This window comes from Adiantum capillus-veneris, chromosome 14 (assembly GCF_014529385.1).
Source record: "Adiantum capillus-veneris isolate H3 chromosome 14, ASM1452938v2, whole genome shotgun sequence".
NCBI classification, from domain to species: domain Eukaryota; kingdom Viridiplantae; phylum Streptophyta; class Polypodiopsida; order Polypodiales; family Pteridaceae; genus Adiantum; species Adiantum capillus-veneris.
Window position 1 is genome coordinate 105,245,017 of NC_140944.1, and position 18,715 is coordinate 105,263,731.

The 18,715-nt window shown below is 40.6% G+C and overlaps 1 protein-coding gene across 3 annotated transcripts; it reads right to left on the reverse strand.

Moving 5' to 3' along the window:
* Positions 1-1,404: 1,404 nt before the first annotated feature.
* Positions 1,405-3,291, reverse strand: LOC147442890 (DCD domain-containing protein NRP-like). 3 transcript variants are annotated; one of them, XM_086529736.1, is made up of 5 exons: positions 3,140-3,226; positions 2,577-2,636; positions 2,063-2,490; positions 1,853-1,984; positions 1,405-1,756 (listed from the first exon to the last, which is right to left on the reverse strand). In XM_086529736.1, exons 3-5 carry the CDS (start codon positions 2,330-2,332, stop codon positions 1,679-1,681), a joined length of 480 nt encoding a protein of 159 aa, XP_086385862.1. In that variant the 5' UTR covers positions 2,333-2,490; positions 2,577-2,636; positions 3,140-3,226; the 3' UTR covers positions 1,405-1,678. The 3 variants fall into 3 exon arrangements, with proteins under 3 accessions (XP_086385862.1, XP_086385863.1, XP_086385861.1); XM_086529737.1 differs by lacking the exon at positions 3,140-3,226 and adding an exon at positions 2,844-3,021; XM_086529735.1 differs by lacking the exon at positions 2,577-2,636 and having other exon boundaries at positions 3,140-3,291.
* Positions 3,292-18,715: the final 15,424 nt, after the last annotated feature.

Here is an 18,715-nt window from a genome sequence, read left to right on the forward strand (position 1 = left end):
CTTTTGAGATGCCTATAACTAATGATTGGATCGGTGGCAATCCTAGTGATGATGTCAATGAAGATTCTTGCTACTCTATAACTAAAACACAAGAGTGTACCATGTGTATAGACTATAGATATGCAAGAGATTTATGGAGAAAGCTATGTTTATTACTAGGGCATGGAGGCAACAAGAATGTTTCCAATCCTTGGAAAATAATACCTATGCAAGCTACAACCAAATACTCAACTCTCAAATGACCAGAAATCACGCAAGGCTAATCTATGACTACTAGTCAATCTCTACCATTTCATCCATCCAACCAAACTTGTACAGATGATGAAGAGGACTAGGATGACTAATCCTGTGGTATCAGAACCTCCAAAAATTATGTCTTATTTTATTAGGTCAAAACCTTTGTTTAAAACACCTTACGTGTTACGAATGATGAGAGCTACACTAATCAATTGACAGCTTTACCAATCAGACTCGTAGATCTCTAGATAAACATAGAACAACTTCTAGAAACTCTTCAAGAAACTTAACAAAAAACAAGAAAGAGGATATTAGTTTTTTGGAAGCTTTTCATGTGGAGATTTTCTAGAGATTTTCTAAGTTGAGTCTTTTAGATTGGAAAGTGAAAACCTGTTGATAGTTATTTAAAACTTTGGATGTGTATAAGGTTATTATGTGTAAAGACATTGACATAGAGTATGGTCACTAGGAACATTTTTTATTAATCACAAACAAGGTACATTTGATGACAACCCAAAATTAAGGGAAAAAAAAATCAAAAAACGGTAATGTTTTTGCAGTATACTCATGCCCGCGCCTAGTAGAGAGCTTACAAATTTGATATAATGATTTCTGTGTAGCACATATGTGTGTAGATGTGGGTGACAAGAATATGGTATTTCTTCGCTTCATTCACCAAAAGGCAGGTTGAGATCATGCTTCAAGGAGCGGCCAAAAAGTCACACAAATGTCAAACCGTCAAAACTGCATGCATGCAATGATAGGAACACGTTTGGAAAGAGGACCGCTACAAAGGAGGCTTAAGCAATATACTCCAGAATCCAAGTTGGTAGCATCACGGATAAGAAATTTTGGATTCATGATTAGTGCATGCTAAAACGAGGGACATGCGTTGCGTGGATAACAACCAGTGAGAAATATATTCACTTCCATTCGACTCAAGATCAGAGAATGCATTCCATTTGAATGATCAGAATTTCGACTTAAGATCAAATTAATTTTTGCCGATATGATAAGTATATTGCAATAGTTGATCAAAACACATTCTCACCAACCCATCAAATTAGCAGGCGCTACACACCTAACACACGCACACACACACACACACACAGAGAGAGAGAGAGAGAGAGAGAGAGAGAGAGAGAGAGAGAGAGAGAGAGAGAGAGAGAGCTAATATTGGTACTGCCTGCTAGCTTGCTGTTATATTCCATCAACCAGCGCTTAGGCATCACGTCTTCCATCAAAAATGGAGGAGCAGTGACCACATTGAATATATTGTCACAAAAGGCGAAAGCTATATGTTTTAATCTAATTACATGTCCTAACAAATAAACGTCGTTCTGACCATCTTTCCTAGTGGAAGTAACTGCAAAGATATGTTCACAATCTGATGATTCTGTCGCGCGCATATGTTTCCGGTGTGATCACGTTACCTCCGCTTTCAGATGCGAGGAGGAGGAGGAGGAAGCTGGCGCTGTCGATTATACTTATTGCGAAGCACCTCGCTCAGCCTGTGGACCTGCAGTTTAGCGATACTAATCAAGTACTCGCTGCTGGCTACCTCAATTACATTAAATTAATTAGATTAAATTAATTGGATCAAAGGAATGAGGACCTGTGCCGCAGATAACGCGTGGTCGACCACCCTTTGAGACATGAAATTGTAGTTCGGCCAGCTGATGCCTGCATTTTCAAATTCACTTTCCTGAAGCGGGATATTGTAGGCCTTGTCAAAACGAAAGGGTATCTGACAGCATTATCAACAATATTTAATATAACATACTGATCGACGCAAGCAGGTGTAAACCAGTGGCACGATGTTTACCTGAACTGTATATTTGCCGCGAAAGGCCCGACGGTCTACGTAACCATCTGAAGTTGCTTCATATATTCCTTCCAAGGTCTTGAATTCATGCTGAAACAGGAAAAGCTTCGCCCCTTTCTTCACACTTTCCACGATGGCCGTCCCGCTTGGAAATTCTCTAGGATTAAACCCGAAGACCATCTTCTTAAAGCATTCGTCCTTGGTTTTGTTATTGCACACGACTATCAGGCCAGCAATGGTGTCATTTGCAGGATGCATTTGGAACGCCATGTCGTGTGATCTCTCCCTCTTAATTGCTCTTAATGCACCGACGTCCTCCGCCTGTCCCCGTTGACTCTTTCGTGAGCTTCTTTCTCACCAGACGTTTCTGTTTGACCTTTTCGCTCTATATTCTTCTTCTGAAACTAGCTAGCTGGTCTTGCTCAATCCTGCATCAAAGAAGTGCAAATCCGCAATGTAAATGGAATATACTGATTAGTATCGATCACAACATGGTGAGCTTTCTTGATCTTACTTATTATACGTCCCACGATCATGATCAGTAGTTAGGCAATGAAAGTAGAGGCCCGTGATCCTGAGGAATTATGTTCGAATTAGCAGGATAATAAGGTTTTAGCTCAGCTGGAATAAGCCGCCTGCAGAGTCCCTCAGGCGACTGCAATAATATATATTGTGCCGATGTGCATAGCGATACAGAATAGGTGGTAAATCGTATTCATATAATCACAATTATGCTACATGCAAGCATAGTTTCAGATCAACACTAAATGAAGAAACAAACCTGCAATCAGAGCTAGGATAATTCCGAATTTGGCACAACTGGAGAGTAGTCGGCATAAATAATTAGAAAAACATGGCTAGGGCAGAGAATCTCGCAAAACACTATACATGTATAAGAGCCCCTGCTTATTACTTATAATATAATATCTGTTTGCTTTGAACGAAAGGGCAACGAAAGATCTTCGTCGTTGCGAAAAGTTGACAGCAAATAGGCTATGAAATACGTCAGCTAGCACAACAGGAGAAGGTATGCAGGCGCTTAAGCCGCTATGAAAGAAACGGATGAGACGGTCATACCTGCGGATCGGCGATGGGGAAGACTTCAAAGTAGACGGGCCACAGCCATGTGGAAGCGATAGATCAAAATTTCAAATGCCCGCTCAAATTTAAGGAGGTTTAAGTCTGTAGTCCCGGATCCTTGGGCGGACAACGACCAACCTTGATATTGGTTTGGTCACTGGGGTTGGGCCCTGGGGTTTTGGCTCAATGGAAACTTTTCTAAGGCTGGGTTCACATTGACGCGGCGGAAGAAAGCTGACGGCACATGCTCCAATTAAAAAGCTCCATTTGGACAAGTGTGTTCACATAGGGCGGAGGAAGTGGGGAAAAGGTAGTCCATGTCAGCATAGCTTTTCTTCCACCACCCCCCCATTCCATCTCGGACCCCCCCCCCCCCCCCCCCCCCCCCCCCCCCAACTCGCCCGAGTGAGACTTCCACCCTGTCAGGTTTCTTGCTTCCAATTGCATGGTGCCAAGCAAGCTTTTTCATGCGTGTTACCTCTGTCCTTTGTGAACGCCCTCCCGGTGGAAGTTCCATTTTCTCACAGTTCCGCTTGGAACAAGGCCTGCAGAGCCGTTTTCTTCCGTCGCCTCATTGGGAACCCACCTTAAACACTAATTATTAGGAAACCGACACATGGAGAATTTTAGAGGTAAATAGACTATATTGTGGTGTGTGGTCGTGTAGGTGATGTTCGACCACTTAGTGTGGGAGGACACATGGTAGATCTTGGTAGAAGCCCAGCTTGGCATGTACTCTCTCATATGCTCAATATAAGGGGCATGTACTCTCTCGTATGCTCAGTTTGATCTAGTCTCTCTTGCAACCCCTCGTGACGAGTATGTCGCAATATCGTTTATTCGCTAAATCTCTTAAAAGTTGTAGGTTTTCTCAACTTCAAGTTTAACATTTGGAGTAAATTTCCAAATTTGTAGGTGGCATACACTACACCGGTTCGGTTTGAGATAAACAATATTGGCCTCATTTAGAAAGAGGGAAAATAATGGATTTTACTTCAAAGAAAAACCCCTCCTTGGGGCGCCCCCTCCCGCCTGCGCGCCCCGCCCCGCCCCCCCCCCAAAAAAAAAAAAGAAAAGAAAAGGAATTCACCAAGAAATTCAAAAAAGCCCCAAAGAGTCTATTAGAACTTGCACTATGCTCTCTCCAACAAAGTAACTCTCACTTTAAGCTAGCTTTATTTGTGCTTCAACCAGGGAAGTACAAGCATTTATGGTTGTAGCAACACCTTTTTGTATAATACCCTAAGCCTGCCTCTATTTTGTTCTCTACTTAATACAATTCTCGCACCCTTATGGTAAATACCCTAAGCATGTCTCTATCGAGCCTATGCAACAGAGTAACGATACAAAGCTTAAAGGCATGTTGTGCTCATTGATGATTACTTTATGAGCCATCGAATGATGCTAGAGGTAACGATACCGATCTTAGAGGCTTGTTGTGCTCACTCGATGGTTACTTTATGAGCCATCAAATGATGTTGGAGAGGGGGAATGGAGACACACTCTGAAACACATATAGATGCCTCTATATAGCCCACTATTCTCACAACAATCCCATCCACTAGAAATAGCCATCAAAACCTCACACCTCTGCAAGAAAATCACCGCTTATGCACATGCCAATGCATACACGCTTTGTAAAATCACCAAACAACAATGACACCAAATTTTCCTGCTTCCAATACTTCCACAACACAACACCTTTCTCTCTTTCTCTCTCTCACACACAGACGACCTAGGGGGTGCACACCGCTCACACATTGGCACCGCACACACTAAAGCAAAGAGAAAGAAGAAAAGGGTGAAGGAGGGGAAGACTGTGCGAAAAATGCAATGATTAGCATCTTCTTCAATGAAAAACACCATGACAGCCTCTGTTTCCGCTATGCAAGAGGGGAACACTCCTCCCCCCTGACTAGGCTCTAATGGGACATACATTGATGAGCAAAAACCTCCTCAGTAGCCCTCATTGACTACTTCCCTGTGGATCTCTCCCCTGCACAAACCCTCCTGAGAACCCCTCCAAAAAATTGGAAAAATATTTTTGACCGCCTTTTCTATTTTTAGCTTACTTTGCATGTGAGCTGCCTCTCTATCTTTGTCTTTACTTGCATGCCCTCACATGAGTGAGCCTACCCCTTCCCAAGGAAGCGATGGTGCCTTCGTTGCTAAGGGGGGTGGAAACCTTCCCTCCACTTAAAAGATTTGACTCTGTGATAGCGCACTCCTAATTGCCATGTCATCATCATCCACGTAATTCCATCGATGACGGATAGTGGCTAGGAGCACCACAAACGCCCAATGCACCACCGCACTATGGCTCACACCTCACCACACAATGCGAGGCACCATAGGCCACAAGATCAAGGAGCTCATGTCTCCCAATTGATACACCAAGGGGATGCTCTTGTGTACTATATATGCAACTTTGAACTAGTCACACACTCCCCATGTGGGATATATTACTTGCCACGTGTTGGTCCATAAGGACCCCTCCTTTAAACTTTCTTTGAGCTTCACCATAAAAGAAAAACAAATCTTTTTTTCCATCCGTATTGAATGCTTTTCCATTTGATGCTTGGTGCTCTGATTCTCACTCTATCAAGCCCCACTGGATCTCGAACCTACCAATTTCAAAGCACAAAGCTCACGCCACGTTTTGACCCCGCCAAGGCATTTAATCGAGGCCACCAAAATTGGAAAAACTCATCGCATACCATACTCTCAGTAAATGACACTGACTTCAAGATCCAATATCTCTACGATCTTTGGGCTACGATGGATGTGCTACCAATTCCTATGGCCTTCACATACCACACAACTCCCATATAAACCATGGCAAGGTTGCAAAAACTCCAAATGGCACACCTACCGACATGATCAATTTGGCACATAATTGGCCCTCGGTGAAACTTCAATTGATCATATCTTGGCCATTTGAACTTCGATTGCCAATCCAGAAAAACGACATGCATTGTAAGGTGAGCACTTCTAGCCCATGCAATCACTTCATCTCTCGACCCATCATCTAAAACTACCCAATCCGGTACGGATCTGCAACAAACTATGAACTTGAAACCGCCATAACTTTCACCCTGTAGCTCTGTTTGAGGAGCCGTCTGAACCAGCTTGTAGACCATACCGAGGGCCACCTTTGGAACTGTTATTTTTTCACTTTGAACCCTTCAACCTTTCACCTATGACAAGAACCATGGCAAAATATTTTGGCCCTGAAAACCACATGAAGCATACATATCCGCTGCTCCTTACATGCTCTTGGTATCCACATCTAATCAACCACTTTGGCATGCCTCTTTGTCTCACCACTACGAGTGTCAAGATTTTTTGCCAAGCACTTCCTAAATAAACAATGATGGATGTAGAAAATTCTGCTTGCCGAAATCAACCATCAATACCTCCAAGTCTCAAAGGCATCTAAATTTTTAACAAACTATTCACAAACGTATGTAGGGGGGCATTCTTGAGGTGGGCACTTTGGATTCTAGGGCTAAAGACAACTTAACACGGTCACTTACATATGAAAGATAGCAAACTCATTTAAAAAATTTGGCGATGGCGTTATTTGTAGGCACCACACGCTTTGGAGGGAGAGAGAGAGGTATATGGTGCTCAATAACACTTGCCACATCGACAAAATGTCTCCACCTTGGCCTTGCACACTCAACAAGCCTAATTGCACCAAATTTTGTGATGGTCTCCGACCTCAGGGGGTCACTATGTATAAAATATGTATATCACATGCATTCAAGGGCTATTTCTAAAACTCTTAATCTATGAATTTTTGACAAATAAATACACCCTTTTTCTATTCAATCTGTAATTTTTTACCCCAACTGCATTTTATGATACACTTCATCACTCACGTGATAGTCACATATTTATTAAGTGACCCCGCCGAGTCTCCTGCACCTTGCCCCACCAAGAGGCTCTACGTACAATTGTCTCCCCTCCCCCTCCTTGACTGCTTCTCACTCCAAGGGATCTTGCCCAAATCCTTTTTTCTATTGATGATTCATGAGCTCCTTCATGGCCCAAGCTTTCCGAGAGAGAGAGAGAGAGAGAGAGAGAGAGAGAGAGAGAGAGAGAGAGAGAGAGAGAGAGAGAGAGAGAGAGAGAGAGAGAGAGAGAGAGAGAGAGAGAGAGCGTGCAAAGCCATGCAAGGCAATTTTTCTCTTCCTCCATAGCTTCTGTCTCCCTTGAGCATTAATACCAATGTAAGATGAGGGGGTTGGACCATGTAATTCTTCACCAACCTTGATATATAGGCTCCTAACCATCCAAACATAGCACCCCTTCTTTGCATGTTTTGTCTTGGGCCTTGGACTTCCCAGTCTAATTACACTAGGCATGACATTAGGAGTCATAGCTAGCTCAATTTCTTTTACCATAATTGCTTCAAGCACTCCATGTTTCTCCATCTCCTTCACATATCGACAAAGATAGATTGCTACATATCATATGAAAATTGATAAATAAATGCATGAAAGTGACAGGTGGGAAAATCTTGCTTGATGTATAGCATATGCAAAAAGATATCACATTTATGTATAACGTATTATTCAAGTTCTTTTTATGAGCTATGATCATTGTTATGTCCATTTGGGTATCCTATATTCATTTTTGAGCATTCAAAAAATCTATAAGTAAATACGTGCAAGAGAAAAATGCTCATTCTTTCACAAGGGAGGTTGCACCTATTGCCTGTGTTATTCTTCTCTCTTCTTCCCTCTTCTCCCTTACCTTGTCAATGTGACACTCCGCTCTAGACTGCACAAGATCTCATGTTGTGTCTCACTCTCTATCTCTCTCAAATCATTATAGCATCATTTATGTGCTCATGCGATATGCCAGGTAGGTAGATGTATTGTTTTATAGTTCGTAGGATGTTATTTTTGGTATTTTGCAACGCATTCTGCGATCGTGCCTATTTGAGTGGTATTGAGGCGATCCGAGGCGGGCAACAAGAAAGGCGACCTCTAAACACCCCTCGCGGCTCCCGTGCTGCTCAATTGGGGCTGGGGCAACCACAAGCACAACAAAACAGCAAACCCATAGCCAAACCCAAACAAGATAGGGGCACCACCTAGTTATGGTATGCGAACTAGGACGCAAGAGAGATTTTGGCACAACCAAGAAGATGCACCACACAACACAACACAAGCAACCTCACACCAAGACACACATGAAATGGACCAGAGAGACCTAGAGCAAAGGGAAGAGAGAGAGGAAAGGATCTTGCGTAATACCTTATTTGTGACTTGCAAATGGAGATGGTTTGTTATGATGCTATCGTAGAACTTGTACAAAACTCACTCAATGCTTAGTGATTGCTAAACATTTCCAAGACACACACACACACTGTCTTAGGGTGTGGGAGACCTCTCACCCCAATACCCTCTTACAATGGACAAAACACTGGCAATGAAAAACACACTAAAACACTTACTAAAATCAAGATCAACCGATAATAACTCAAAATACACAAGTCACCTTGAATTCACCAAACCGTATTGCACAAATGGAAGGACGAAGATTTGAACGTCGAATCATGCCTTCGATGCACCAAACCTCAATTTATTGATGATGAAGGATCATATACAATAGTGGTTTTGAGATTTGTGGAACTCACGCTCTCTCACTTGCAATGTGTAGCTTGAAGGCTTCTCTCACACCAAGAGTGAAGCTCACAAGTGGTTGCTACACCTAAGTCTCTCCTCACGCATAGAGTGTTGGGGTGCTATGTGAGATGTTGGAAGTTATTTTACAAGAAGGAGAGGGGCCTATTTATAGGTTGGAGACCCCTCATTAGGATTATTGAAAATCCTAATTTACAAGCTAACAAATCAAGATTATGATTTTTTTGAATATCAAAACATTGCGGGCCTTCTTTGTCTGCTTGAGTCATGGGTGTGGGCTCAAAAGAGAGCATTATTGATGGTAGATAAGGTGAAAGTAAGTAAGGAGAGAGAGAGAGAGAGAGAGAGAGAGAGAGAGAGAGAGAGAGAGAGAGTGTTACTGTACACATGTCTTGAGGTGAGGTGTCTTTTATGGTTAGGTCAATGGCTATTTTGTGTTAGTATGTTAGTAGTTAGTATTAGTAATCACTCGAAAGTTAATGATATATTTACAATGGGTAGAATGGGGTGGATGGTTGAAGTAAGATGGTTGAATGAAGTGAGAAAATCCTTGTGATGGTGAAGCTTGAAGAAATTTTGGACTTACTTGTGTAGGTTCTCAAATGACTATCGATCTTCTTCTTCGTCTTCCCTTCTTTACGCTACCGCCGCCAAGATTGATTATCATGATGAAAATGGTAATTCCGTTAATGAGATCTCTTGATTTGCAAAGGTTAAGCATGGTACACATGCTGAATTTATGTATATATATAAGGAGTAAGATGGAATTGTACTTTGGAGATATTAGAGAGAGGCATAGAGATGGTGTATGTACATGGAGAGCTCATATGAGAGCTATGGAAGTAAGTGGGGAGGTTAATGGTGAAGAAGGTGAGAGAAACCATTGAAGCTGCAGGTTTGAGTGAGGGATTGAGAGGAATGTCTGTGTGTGTGTGTGTGTAGAAGTGTGGAAAGAGGTGAGAGAAAACTATGGGCTACTTGTGAGAAAAGTGGGCAGACTGGGGTCCACTCAAAAAATCATATCTCACCGCTGGTAGCTCCAATAATCATAAAAAACTTTGAGATGATTATTCAAAGCGTGGGCTACATTTTCTCTTTTGACCACCGCTCCAAATTCGGAGTGGAGATGGATATTAAAAATCCCACCAAAAGACCTGTTGTTTCTTCACAAAAAGTCTTCAGTGGCCCCCTCCTTTGTTGAATTTGTACAATGCATCCAAGAGTGAGCCCCTCCTTTGTCATATCATAATACAAAGCATCCAAGTTTCCCTTGACACATGCATGGAGGAGGATTATTGGTGAATGAAGAAATATATACATGGTGGGACTAGTGTATAGACTATTCATGGACTTTAGCTCAATGAGCACATGGTGTTAGAATAATGAGTAAAAATAATAATAAAAATATGGAGGAGTTATGGATATGGAAAGATATTGGAATCATATTATATGGTCCCTCTTTGAATTATTTTGGGTGAAAGAGGAAAAGGTATGCAAGTAAATAATATGATAAACGTGACCAATGAGTAGAAATCAATTTTTTATTTTCACGAGGGTGAGGGTGAAAATGTGGGAGTGATTTGTATAAAGGAAAAATATAAGGTCAGAGTATGTACATATTGGCAAAAAATATACTTCTGGTGTAAGAGGATGAAAGAAGGTGTATATAGGTTTAATAAAACACACACCTAAGTAGAAATATTTAAATAAATATACCAAAAAAATTATAAAAAATCCCTATATTTAGGCCATATATACAATGCAATATTTACACACAAATGGGCCATAATATATTTTATGTTTTTGATTTTAGTTATTTTTTTGACTTAACTGGCCCAGTGACTAGCTGGATGAGGATTTTAAGAAGATATGGGAAAAGTCCCCTAACTCACACACGCCTATTTACAGTGAAATGGTAGGGATAGCCATAGTGTTTGGGTGATTTTGGTAGGGTGAGGTAGCTTACTATGGCAATTATGAAAAGCCAAAAAACGGCTATCATTAGCCCCCCCTTAGATAATGGTACATTCATGTACCATTTATCCGCTCATACAACATGTAGATTGTGTAACGTATGTCTTTGTCTACTCTTGTCTTTGAAGAACCTTTGTTGTATGATTAAAAAACCTTGTGTGATATGAAAGGTTCGCAGAGCCAATAGCAGGATGTAATGAAGTGACGGAGTAAACCTCCTCCATTGAGAAAGTTTCCATAAGCACCCCCCAGGATCAAAGATCTTGAGATATCTTTCCCAAAGAGAGATGTATGGTATGGAATCACTTACTGATTTCGGTTGAAGAAACTTGTAGATTTTATTGTTGTCCATCATTGTATCTATCACTATGAATGTGATATAAAATATTGGTTGCTCTTCCTCCTGTGTAAAGTTGATGTATCTGCTACGATCTTCAAGAGCTTGTATGAGCAAATTCCTAAACTATAGCTCATAAATTTCATTCAACCTGGGTAGGCTCATCAAGTCAAAATTTCTATGATCTTCATGATTTAGGAAAGCTTGATCCATGCTTCCAAATGCTATTGGAAGATATTGCAAATGGTTTACCACATAAGTAGATAATAGACGAAGGTTTCTATTGCTTCCAACACATTGGAAGAGAATAGATTTTGGTACTGATTCATGAAATATCCGCATGTAGCAATCAACAAGTTTTTCATCTATGATGAAGACCAGAAGCATCACAATGTGTGACCTCCATACACCAAAGAACCAAATGTAGAAGGTTTGGAAACATCTGTTCATCACCAAGTATTCATGTCCTCTTTCACCTAATAAGGTATGGTGCCCTCGATGAAAGGTATATGTGAAGAGAGGAGAAGTTGACTTTGAAGAGGTGAAACCCAATGTGAAGATGATTGGGGCTTCAAAAGCTTGGATTTTCTTGCTAAGAGATTGTCCCATGAATGGAGAGCCACCCACTAAAACACCATTGGAGAGAATGATACCCTTCTGACAGTTTCCTTTTATGATTTTATTTTTACTACTCTGCCATGTTCTTCATCCCCTTCTAAGCCCCCCCTTTGGCAAGGTTGTAGCTCCTCACATTGTACCACCTCAATGGTTGACGGATTATTGTTTGATTTTGTGAAAACTTTGGCTTCTTGCATGATAGGTTTCTCCATGCTTAATATACATGGGTCATACCAATGCTTTTCAACATCCTCAAACACTTCTTGAAGATTATCCTCACATGGATTCAACTCACACTCTTCTGTTGTTGGAAATATAGACAATCTGGTCTTCAAAGCTTTGGAAATTTGGGTATAGCCATCTTCAATCTGAGAAGACATACTCCAAAACCATTGCTCAGCGTTGCCTCTACTGCATAGCAATAGAAAATCCCCTTTTTCAATGTCATCCCTTTTACCAAGGATACGACAAACCTTTCTAAAATCAGCAAGAAAATCATCAACATCTTCTTCTAGATTTCCGAAGAAGATTGGGATATCATCAAAGGTATAGCGTGTCATAGTCTCTCAATGCTAGAACCAGACAAAGATTAGTTCCAAACAACTATTTTCTCTCATGACATCAACTAACTACACAAAGTTTTGAAAGGTCTCATAAATTCTAGATTCTTATGTGAAAATGCTTTCTTCCTTTCTTATGTTATGCTAATCCAAACCATATTCTGGATCAATTTTTGTTGCATTGAAATTAAACTCAGTCATACAAGTTTTCATGATTCATATAATCTTCTTGATCATGCTAAATTCAAGCATTCATGCAATACAACAACAATAAGCACAAAGTCATTCCTCCGTGGGGGCACAAATTTTGAGGCGGTCCGAGGTGGGCAACAAGAAAGGCGACCTCTAAACACCCCTCAAAGCTCCCGTGCTGCTCAATTGGGGCTGGGGCAACCACAAGCACAACAAAACAGCAAACCCACAGCCAAGCCCAAACAAGATAGGGGCACCACCTAGTTATGGTATGCGAACTAGGACGCAAGAGAGATTTTGGCACAACCAAGCAGATGCACCACACAACACACACAAGCAACCTCACACCAAGCAGATGCACCACACAACCCACACAAGCAACCTCACACCAAGACACACATGCAATGGACCAGAGAGAGCTAGAGCAAAGGGAAGAGAGAGAGGAAAGGATCTTGCGTAATACCTTATTTGTGACTTGCAAATGGACATGGTTCGTTATGATGCTATCGTAGAACTTGTACAAAACTCACTCAATGCTTAGTGATTGCTAAACATTGCCAAAACACACACACACTGTCTTAGGGTGTGGGAGACCTCTCACCACAATACCCTCTTACAATGGACAAAAAATTGGCAATGAAAAACACACTAAAACACTTTCTAAAATCAAGATCAACCGATAAAAACTCAAAATACACAAGTCACCTTGAATTCACCAAACCATATTCCACAAATGGAAGGACGAAGATTTGAACGTTGAATCATGCCTTTGATGCACTGAGGCGGTCCGGGGTCGGCAACAAGAGAGGCGACCTCTAAACACCCCTCAAGGCTCCCGTGCTGCTCAATTGGGGCTGGGGAAACCACAAGCACAACACAACAACAAACCCACAGCCAAACCCAAACAAGATAGGGGCACCACCTAGTTATGGTATGCGAACTAGGACGCAAGAGAGATTTTGGCACAACCAAGAAGATGCACCACACAACACAACACAACCAACCTCACACCAATACACACACAAAATGGACCAGAGAGAGCTAGAGCAAAGGGAAGAGAGAGAGGAAAGGATCTTGCGTAATACCTTATTTGTGACTTGCAAATGAAGATGGTTCGTTATGATGCTATCGTAGAACTTGTAGAAAACTCACACAATGCCTAGTGATTGCTAAACATTGCCAAAACACACACACACACTGTCTTAGGGTGTGGGAGACCTCTCACCACAATACCCTCTTACAATGGACAAAAACTGGCAATGAAAAACACACCAAAACAAAAGATCAACCAATAAAAACTCAAAATACACAAGTCACCTTGAATTCACCAAACCGTATTGCACAAATGGAAGGACGAAGATTTGAATGTCGAATCACGCCTTTGATGCACCAAACCTCAATTTATTGATGATGAAGGAGCATATACAATAGTGGTTTTGAGATTTGTGGAACTCATGCTCTCTCACTTGCAATGTGTAGCTTGAAGGCTTCTCTCACACCAAGAGTGAAGCTCACAAGTGGTTGCTACACCTAAGTCTCTCCTCACGCATAGAGTGTTGGGGTGCTATGTGAGATATTGGAGGTTGTTTTACAAGAAGGAGAGGGGCCTATTTATAGGTTGGAGACCCCTCATTAAGCTTATTGGAAATCCTAATTTACAAGCTAACAAATCAGGATGATGATTTTTTTGAATATCAAAACATTGCGGGCCTTCTTTGTCTGCTTGAGTCATGGGTGTGGGCTCAAAAGAGAGCATTATTGATGGTAGATAAGGTGAAAGTAAAGTTTTAAGTAAGGAGAGAGAGAGAGAGAGAGAGAGAGAGAGAGAGAGAGAGAGAGTTACTTTGTACATGTCTTGAGGTGAGGTGTCTTTTATGGTTAGGTCAATGCTATTTTGTGTTAGTATGTTAGTGGTTAGTGTTAGTAATCACTAGAAAGTTAATGTTACATTTACAATGGGTAGAATGAGGTGGATGGTTGAAGTAAGATGGTTGAATGAAGTGAGCAAATCCTTGTGATGGTGAAGCTTGAAGAAGTTTTGGACTTACTTGTGCAGGTTCTCAAAATGACTATCGATCTTCTTCTTCGTCTTCCCTTCTTTACGCCACTGCCGCCAAGGTTGATTATCGTGATGAAAATGGTAATTCCGTTGATGAGATCTCTTGATTTGCAGAGGTTAAGCATGGTACACATGCTGAATTTATTGTATATATATAAGGAGTAAGATGGAATTGTACTTTGGAGATAATAGAGAGAGGCATAGAGATGGTGTATGTACATGGAGAGCTCATATGAGAGCTATGGAAGTAAGTGGGGAGGTTAATGGTGAAGAAGGTGAGAGAAACCATTGAAGTTGCAGGTTTGAGTGAGGGATTGAGAGGGATGTGTGTGTGTGTGTGTGTAGAAGTGTGGATAGAGGTGAGAGAAGACTATGGGCTACTTGTGCCAAAGTGGGAAGACGGAGGTCCACTCAAAAAATCATAGCTCACCGGTGGTTACTCCAAAAATCATGAAAAAATTTGGGGGGATTACCCAAAGCGTGGGTTACATTTTCTCTTTTGAATAGAGCTCCAACTTCGGAGTGGAGAGAGGTGCCAAAATTCTCACCAAAAAGCCTGTTTTTATGCCTGCAAAAGTCTTTTAGTGGCTTCCTCCTCTGTTGAAATTGTACAATGCATCCAAGAGTGAGCCCCTCCTTTGTCATATCATAATACAAAGCATCCAAGTTTCCCTTGACCCATGCATGGAGGAGGATTATTGATGAATAAATAAATATATACATGGTGGGACTAGTGTATGGACTATTCATGGACTTTAGCTCAATGAGCACATGGTGTTAGAATAATGAGTAAAAATAATAATAAAAATATGGAGGAATCATGGATATGGAAAGATATTGCAATCATATGATATGGTCCCTCTTTGAATTATTTTGGGTGAAAGAGGAAAAGGTATGCAAGTAAATAATATAATAAACATGACTAATCAGTAGAAAGCAATTTTTTTGTTTTCACGAGGGTGAGGGTGAAAATGTGGGAGTGATTTGTATAAAGGAAAAATATAAGGTTAGAGTATATACATACTGGAAAAAAATATACTTATGGTGTAAGAGGATGAAAGAAGGCATACACACGTTTAATAAAACACACACCTAAGTATAAATATTTAAATAAAATACCAAAATAATTATAAAAATCCTATATTTAGGCCATATATATAATGCAATATTTACACATAAATGGGCCATAATATATTTTATTTCTTTGATTTTATTTATTTTTTTGACTCAACTAGCCCAGTGACTAGCTAATTGAGGGTTTTTTAAGAAAATATGGAAAAAGTCCCCTAACTCACACACGCCTATTTACAGTGAAATGGCAGGGATAGCCATAGTGTTTGGGTGATTTTGGTAGGGTGAGGTAGCTTACTATGGCAATTATGGAGAGCCGAAAAACGGCTATCATTAGCCCCCCCCTTAGATAATGGTACATTCATGTACCATTTATCCTATCATACAACATGTAGATTGTGTAACGGCTGTCTTTTTCTGCTCTCATCTTTGAAGAACCTTTGTTGGATGATTAAAAAACCTTGTGTGATATGAAAGGTTCTCGGGCCAATAGCAGGATGAAATGAAGTGACGGAGTAAACCTCCTCCATCGAGAAAGTTTCCATAAGCACCCCCCAAGATCAAAGATCTTGAAATATCTTTCCCAAAGCGAGATGTATGGTATGGAATCACTTACTGATTTTGATTGAAGAAACTTGTAGATTTTACTGTTGTCCATCATTGCATCTATAACTATGAATGTGATATAAAAGATTGGTTGCTCTTCCTCCTGTGTAAAGTTGATGTATCTGCTACGATCTTCAAGAGCTTGTATGAGCAAATTCCTAAACTATAGCTCATAAAATTCATTCAACCTGGGTAGGCTCATCAACAAGTAAAAAATTCTATGACCTTCATAATTTAGGAAAGCTTGATCCATGCTTCTAGCTGCTATTGGAAGGTATTGGAAATAGTTTACCACATAGGTAGATAGCAGAGGAAGGTTTCTATTGCATCCAACACATTGGAAGAGAATAGATTTTGGTACTGATTGATGAAATATCCACATGTAGCAATCAACAAGTTTTTCATCTATGATGAAGACCAGAAGCATCACAATGTGCGACCTCCATACACCAAAGAACCAAAAGAAGAAGGTTTGGAAACATCCGTTCATCACCAAGTATTCATGTCCTCTTCCGCTTAAGAAGGTATGGTGTCCCCGATGAAAGGTATATGTGAAGAGAGGATAAGTTGACCTTGAAGAGGTGAAACCCAATATGAAGATGATTGGGGCTTCAAAAGCTTGGATTTCCTTGCTAAGAGATTGTCCCATGAATGAAGAGCCACCCACTAAAACACCATTGGAGAGAATGATACCCTTCTGATAGTTTCCTTTTATGATTTTATCTTTTACTACTCTCCCATGTTCTTCATCCCCTTCTAAGCCCCCCCTTTGGCAAGGTTGTAACTCCTCACATCGTACCACCTCAAAGGTTCATGGATTACTGTTTGATTTTGTGAAAACTTTGTCTTCTTGCATGATAGGTTCCTCCATGCTTAACATACATGGGTCATACCAATTCTTTTCAACATCCTCAAACACTTCTTCAAGATTATCCTCACATGGATTCAACTCACACTCTTCTACTTTGTTTTGGAGTTGGCATTCCATGTACACAATCATCTCTTTATGATCAATGTGGTCTATGATCTCTCCACCTATGATTTCATCTTCTTCTTCACTCTCTTCTTTTAGACAAGATACACTCTGAGAACATTCCATAAGATCAAGGTTACCTTCAAGGTCTTCATTCTCCATAGAGTCATGCTGCACAAAAGCTTCGTCTGATCGGACTAGAAATTGATCCTCCACCAAAAGGTTGGATGTATCCATTATTGAATCATCAATGCCATTTGAAATATCTTGTGTCGATTTTTTCATGCTTGTGATAAAGGTAGAAGAAAGAGATTCCACAATTGAATCTTGGCCACACACTTTAGCACTTGAATAATCAGTTGGCATGTAAGTAACTTCTTCAACATTTGTCGGAGTAGAAGGAGACAAGTATGGCAAAGGAGATGACTCCTTGATAGAAACACTTTCATGATGGTTGGTTCTTCCAGCATGATGGAAACCATTTTTGATGTAGAAGCACTTGTGAAACTTCCTTCGGGCAATAGTGACCGCTTCTTCAAAGGTAGAGGGTCCACTACAAGGAACCTTAGTCTTTAGAAAAGGAGACAAACCCGAAATAAATTGATCCATTTTTAGATAATCTAGAAATATAGAACTAAATCCACATCCTTCCCATTGACGAGAAAAAATATCCTCATAAGCATAGTAGTCTTCTCCATGTTGTTGAAGTCTCCGTAGTGAAGCCCATGCTTTCTCCATTGTTGGAACTTTAGAGAATCTTGCCTTCAAAGCTTTGTAAATTTGGGTATATCCATCTTCAATCTGAGAAGACATACTCCAAAACCATTGCTCAGCGTTGCCTCTAAGGCATAGCAATAGAAAATCCCCTTTTTCAATGTCATCCCTTTTACCAAGGATATGACAAACCATTCTAAAATCAGCAAGAAAATCATCAACATCTTCTTCTGGATTTCCGAAGAAGATTGGGATATCATCAAAGGTATAGCGTGTCATAGTCTCTCAATGCTAGAACCACACAAAGATTAGTTCAAAACAATCATCAACTAACTACACAAAGTTTTGAAAGGTCTTTCAGCATGAATTCTAGATTCTTATGTGAAAATGTTTTTTGCCTTTCTTATGTTATGCATAATCCGAACCATATTCTAGATCAATTTTTGTTTCCTTGAAATTAAAATCGGTCATACATGTTTCCATGATTCATATAATCTACTTGATTATGCTGAAATTTAAGCATTCATGCAATACAACAACAATAAGTACACAATCGCTCCTCCATGGGGGCACCAAAATTGAGGCGGTATGGGGCGGGCAACAAGAGAGGCGACCTCTAAACACCCCTCAAGGCTCTCGTGCTGCTCAATTGGGGCTGGGGCAACCACAAGCACAACACAACAACAAACCCACAGCCAAACCCAAACAAGATAGGGGCACCACATAGTTATGGTATGCGAACTAGGACGCAAGAGAGATTTTGGCACAACCAAGAAGATGCACCACACAACACAACACAAGCAACCTCACAC

Excerpts from the sequence above, each read along its gene's own strand:
- LOC147442890 (XM_086529735.1), bottom strand. The coding sequence starts at position 2,332 with ATGGCGTTCCAAATGCATCCTGCAAATGACACCATTGCTGGCCTGATA. Across the intron at positions 1,985-2,062 it reads GCGGCAAATATACAGTTCAG|ATACCCTTTCGTTTTGACAA; the intron begins GTAAACATCGTG and ends TAATGCTGTCAG. Across the intron at positions 1,757-1,852 it reads ACGCGTTATCTGCGGCACAG|GTCCACAGGCTGAGCGAGGT; the intron begins GTCCTCATTCCT and ends GCTAAACTGCAG.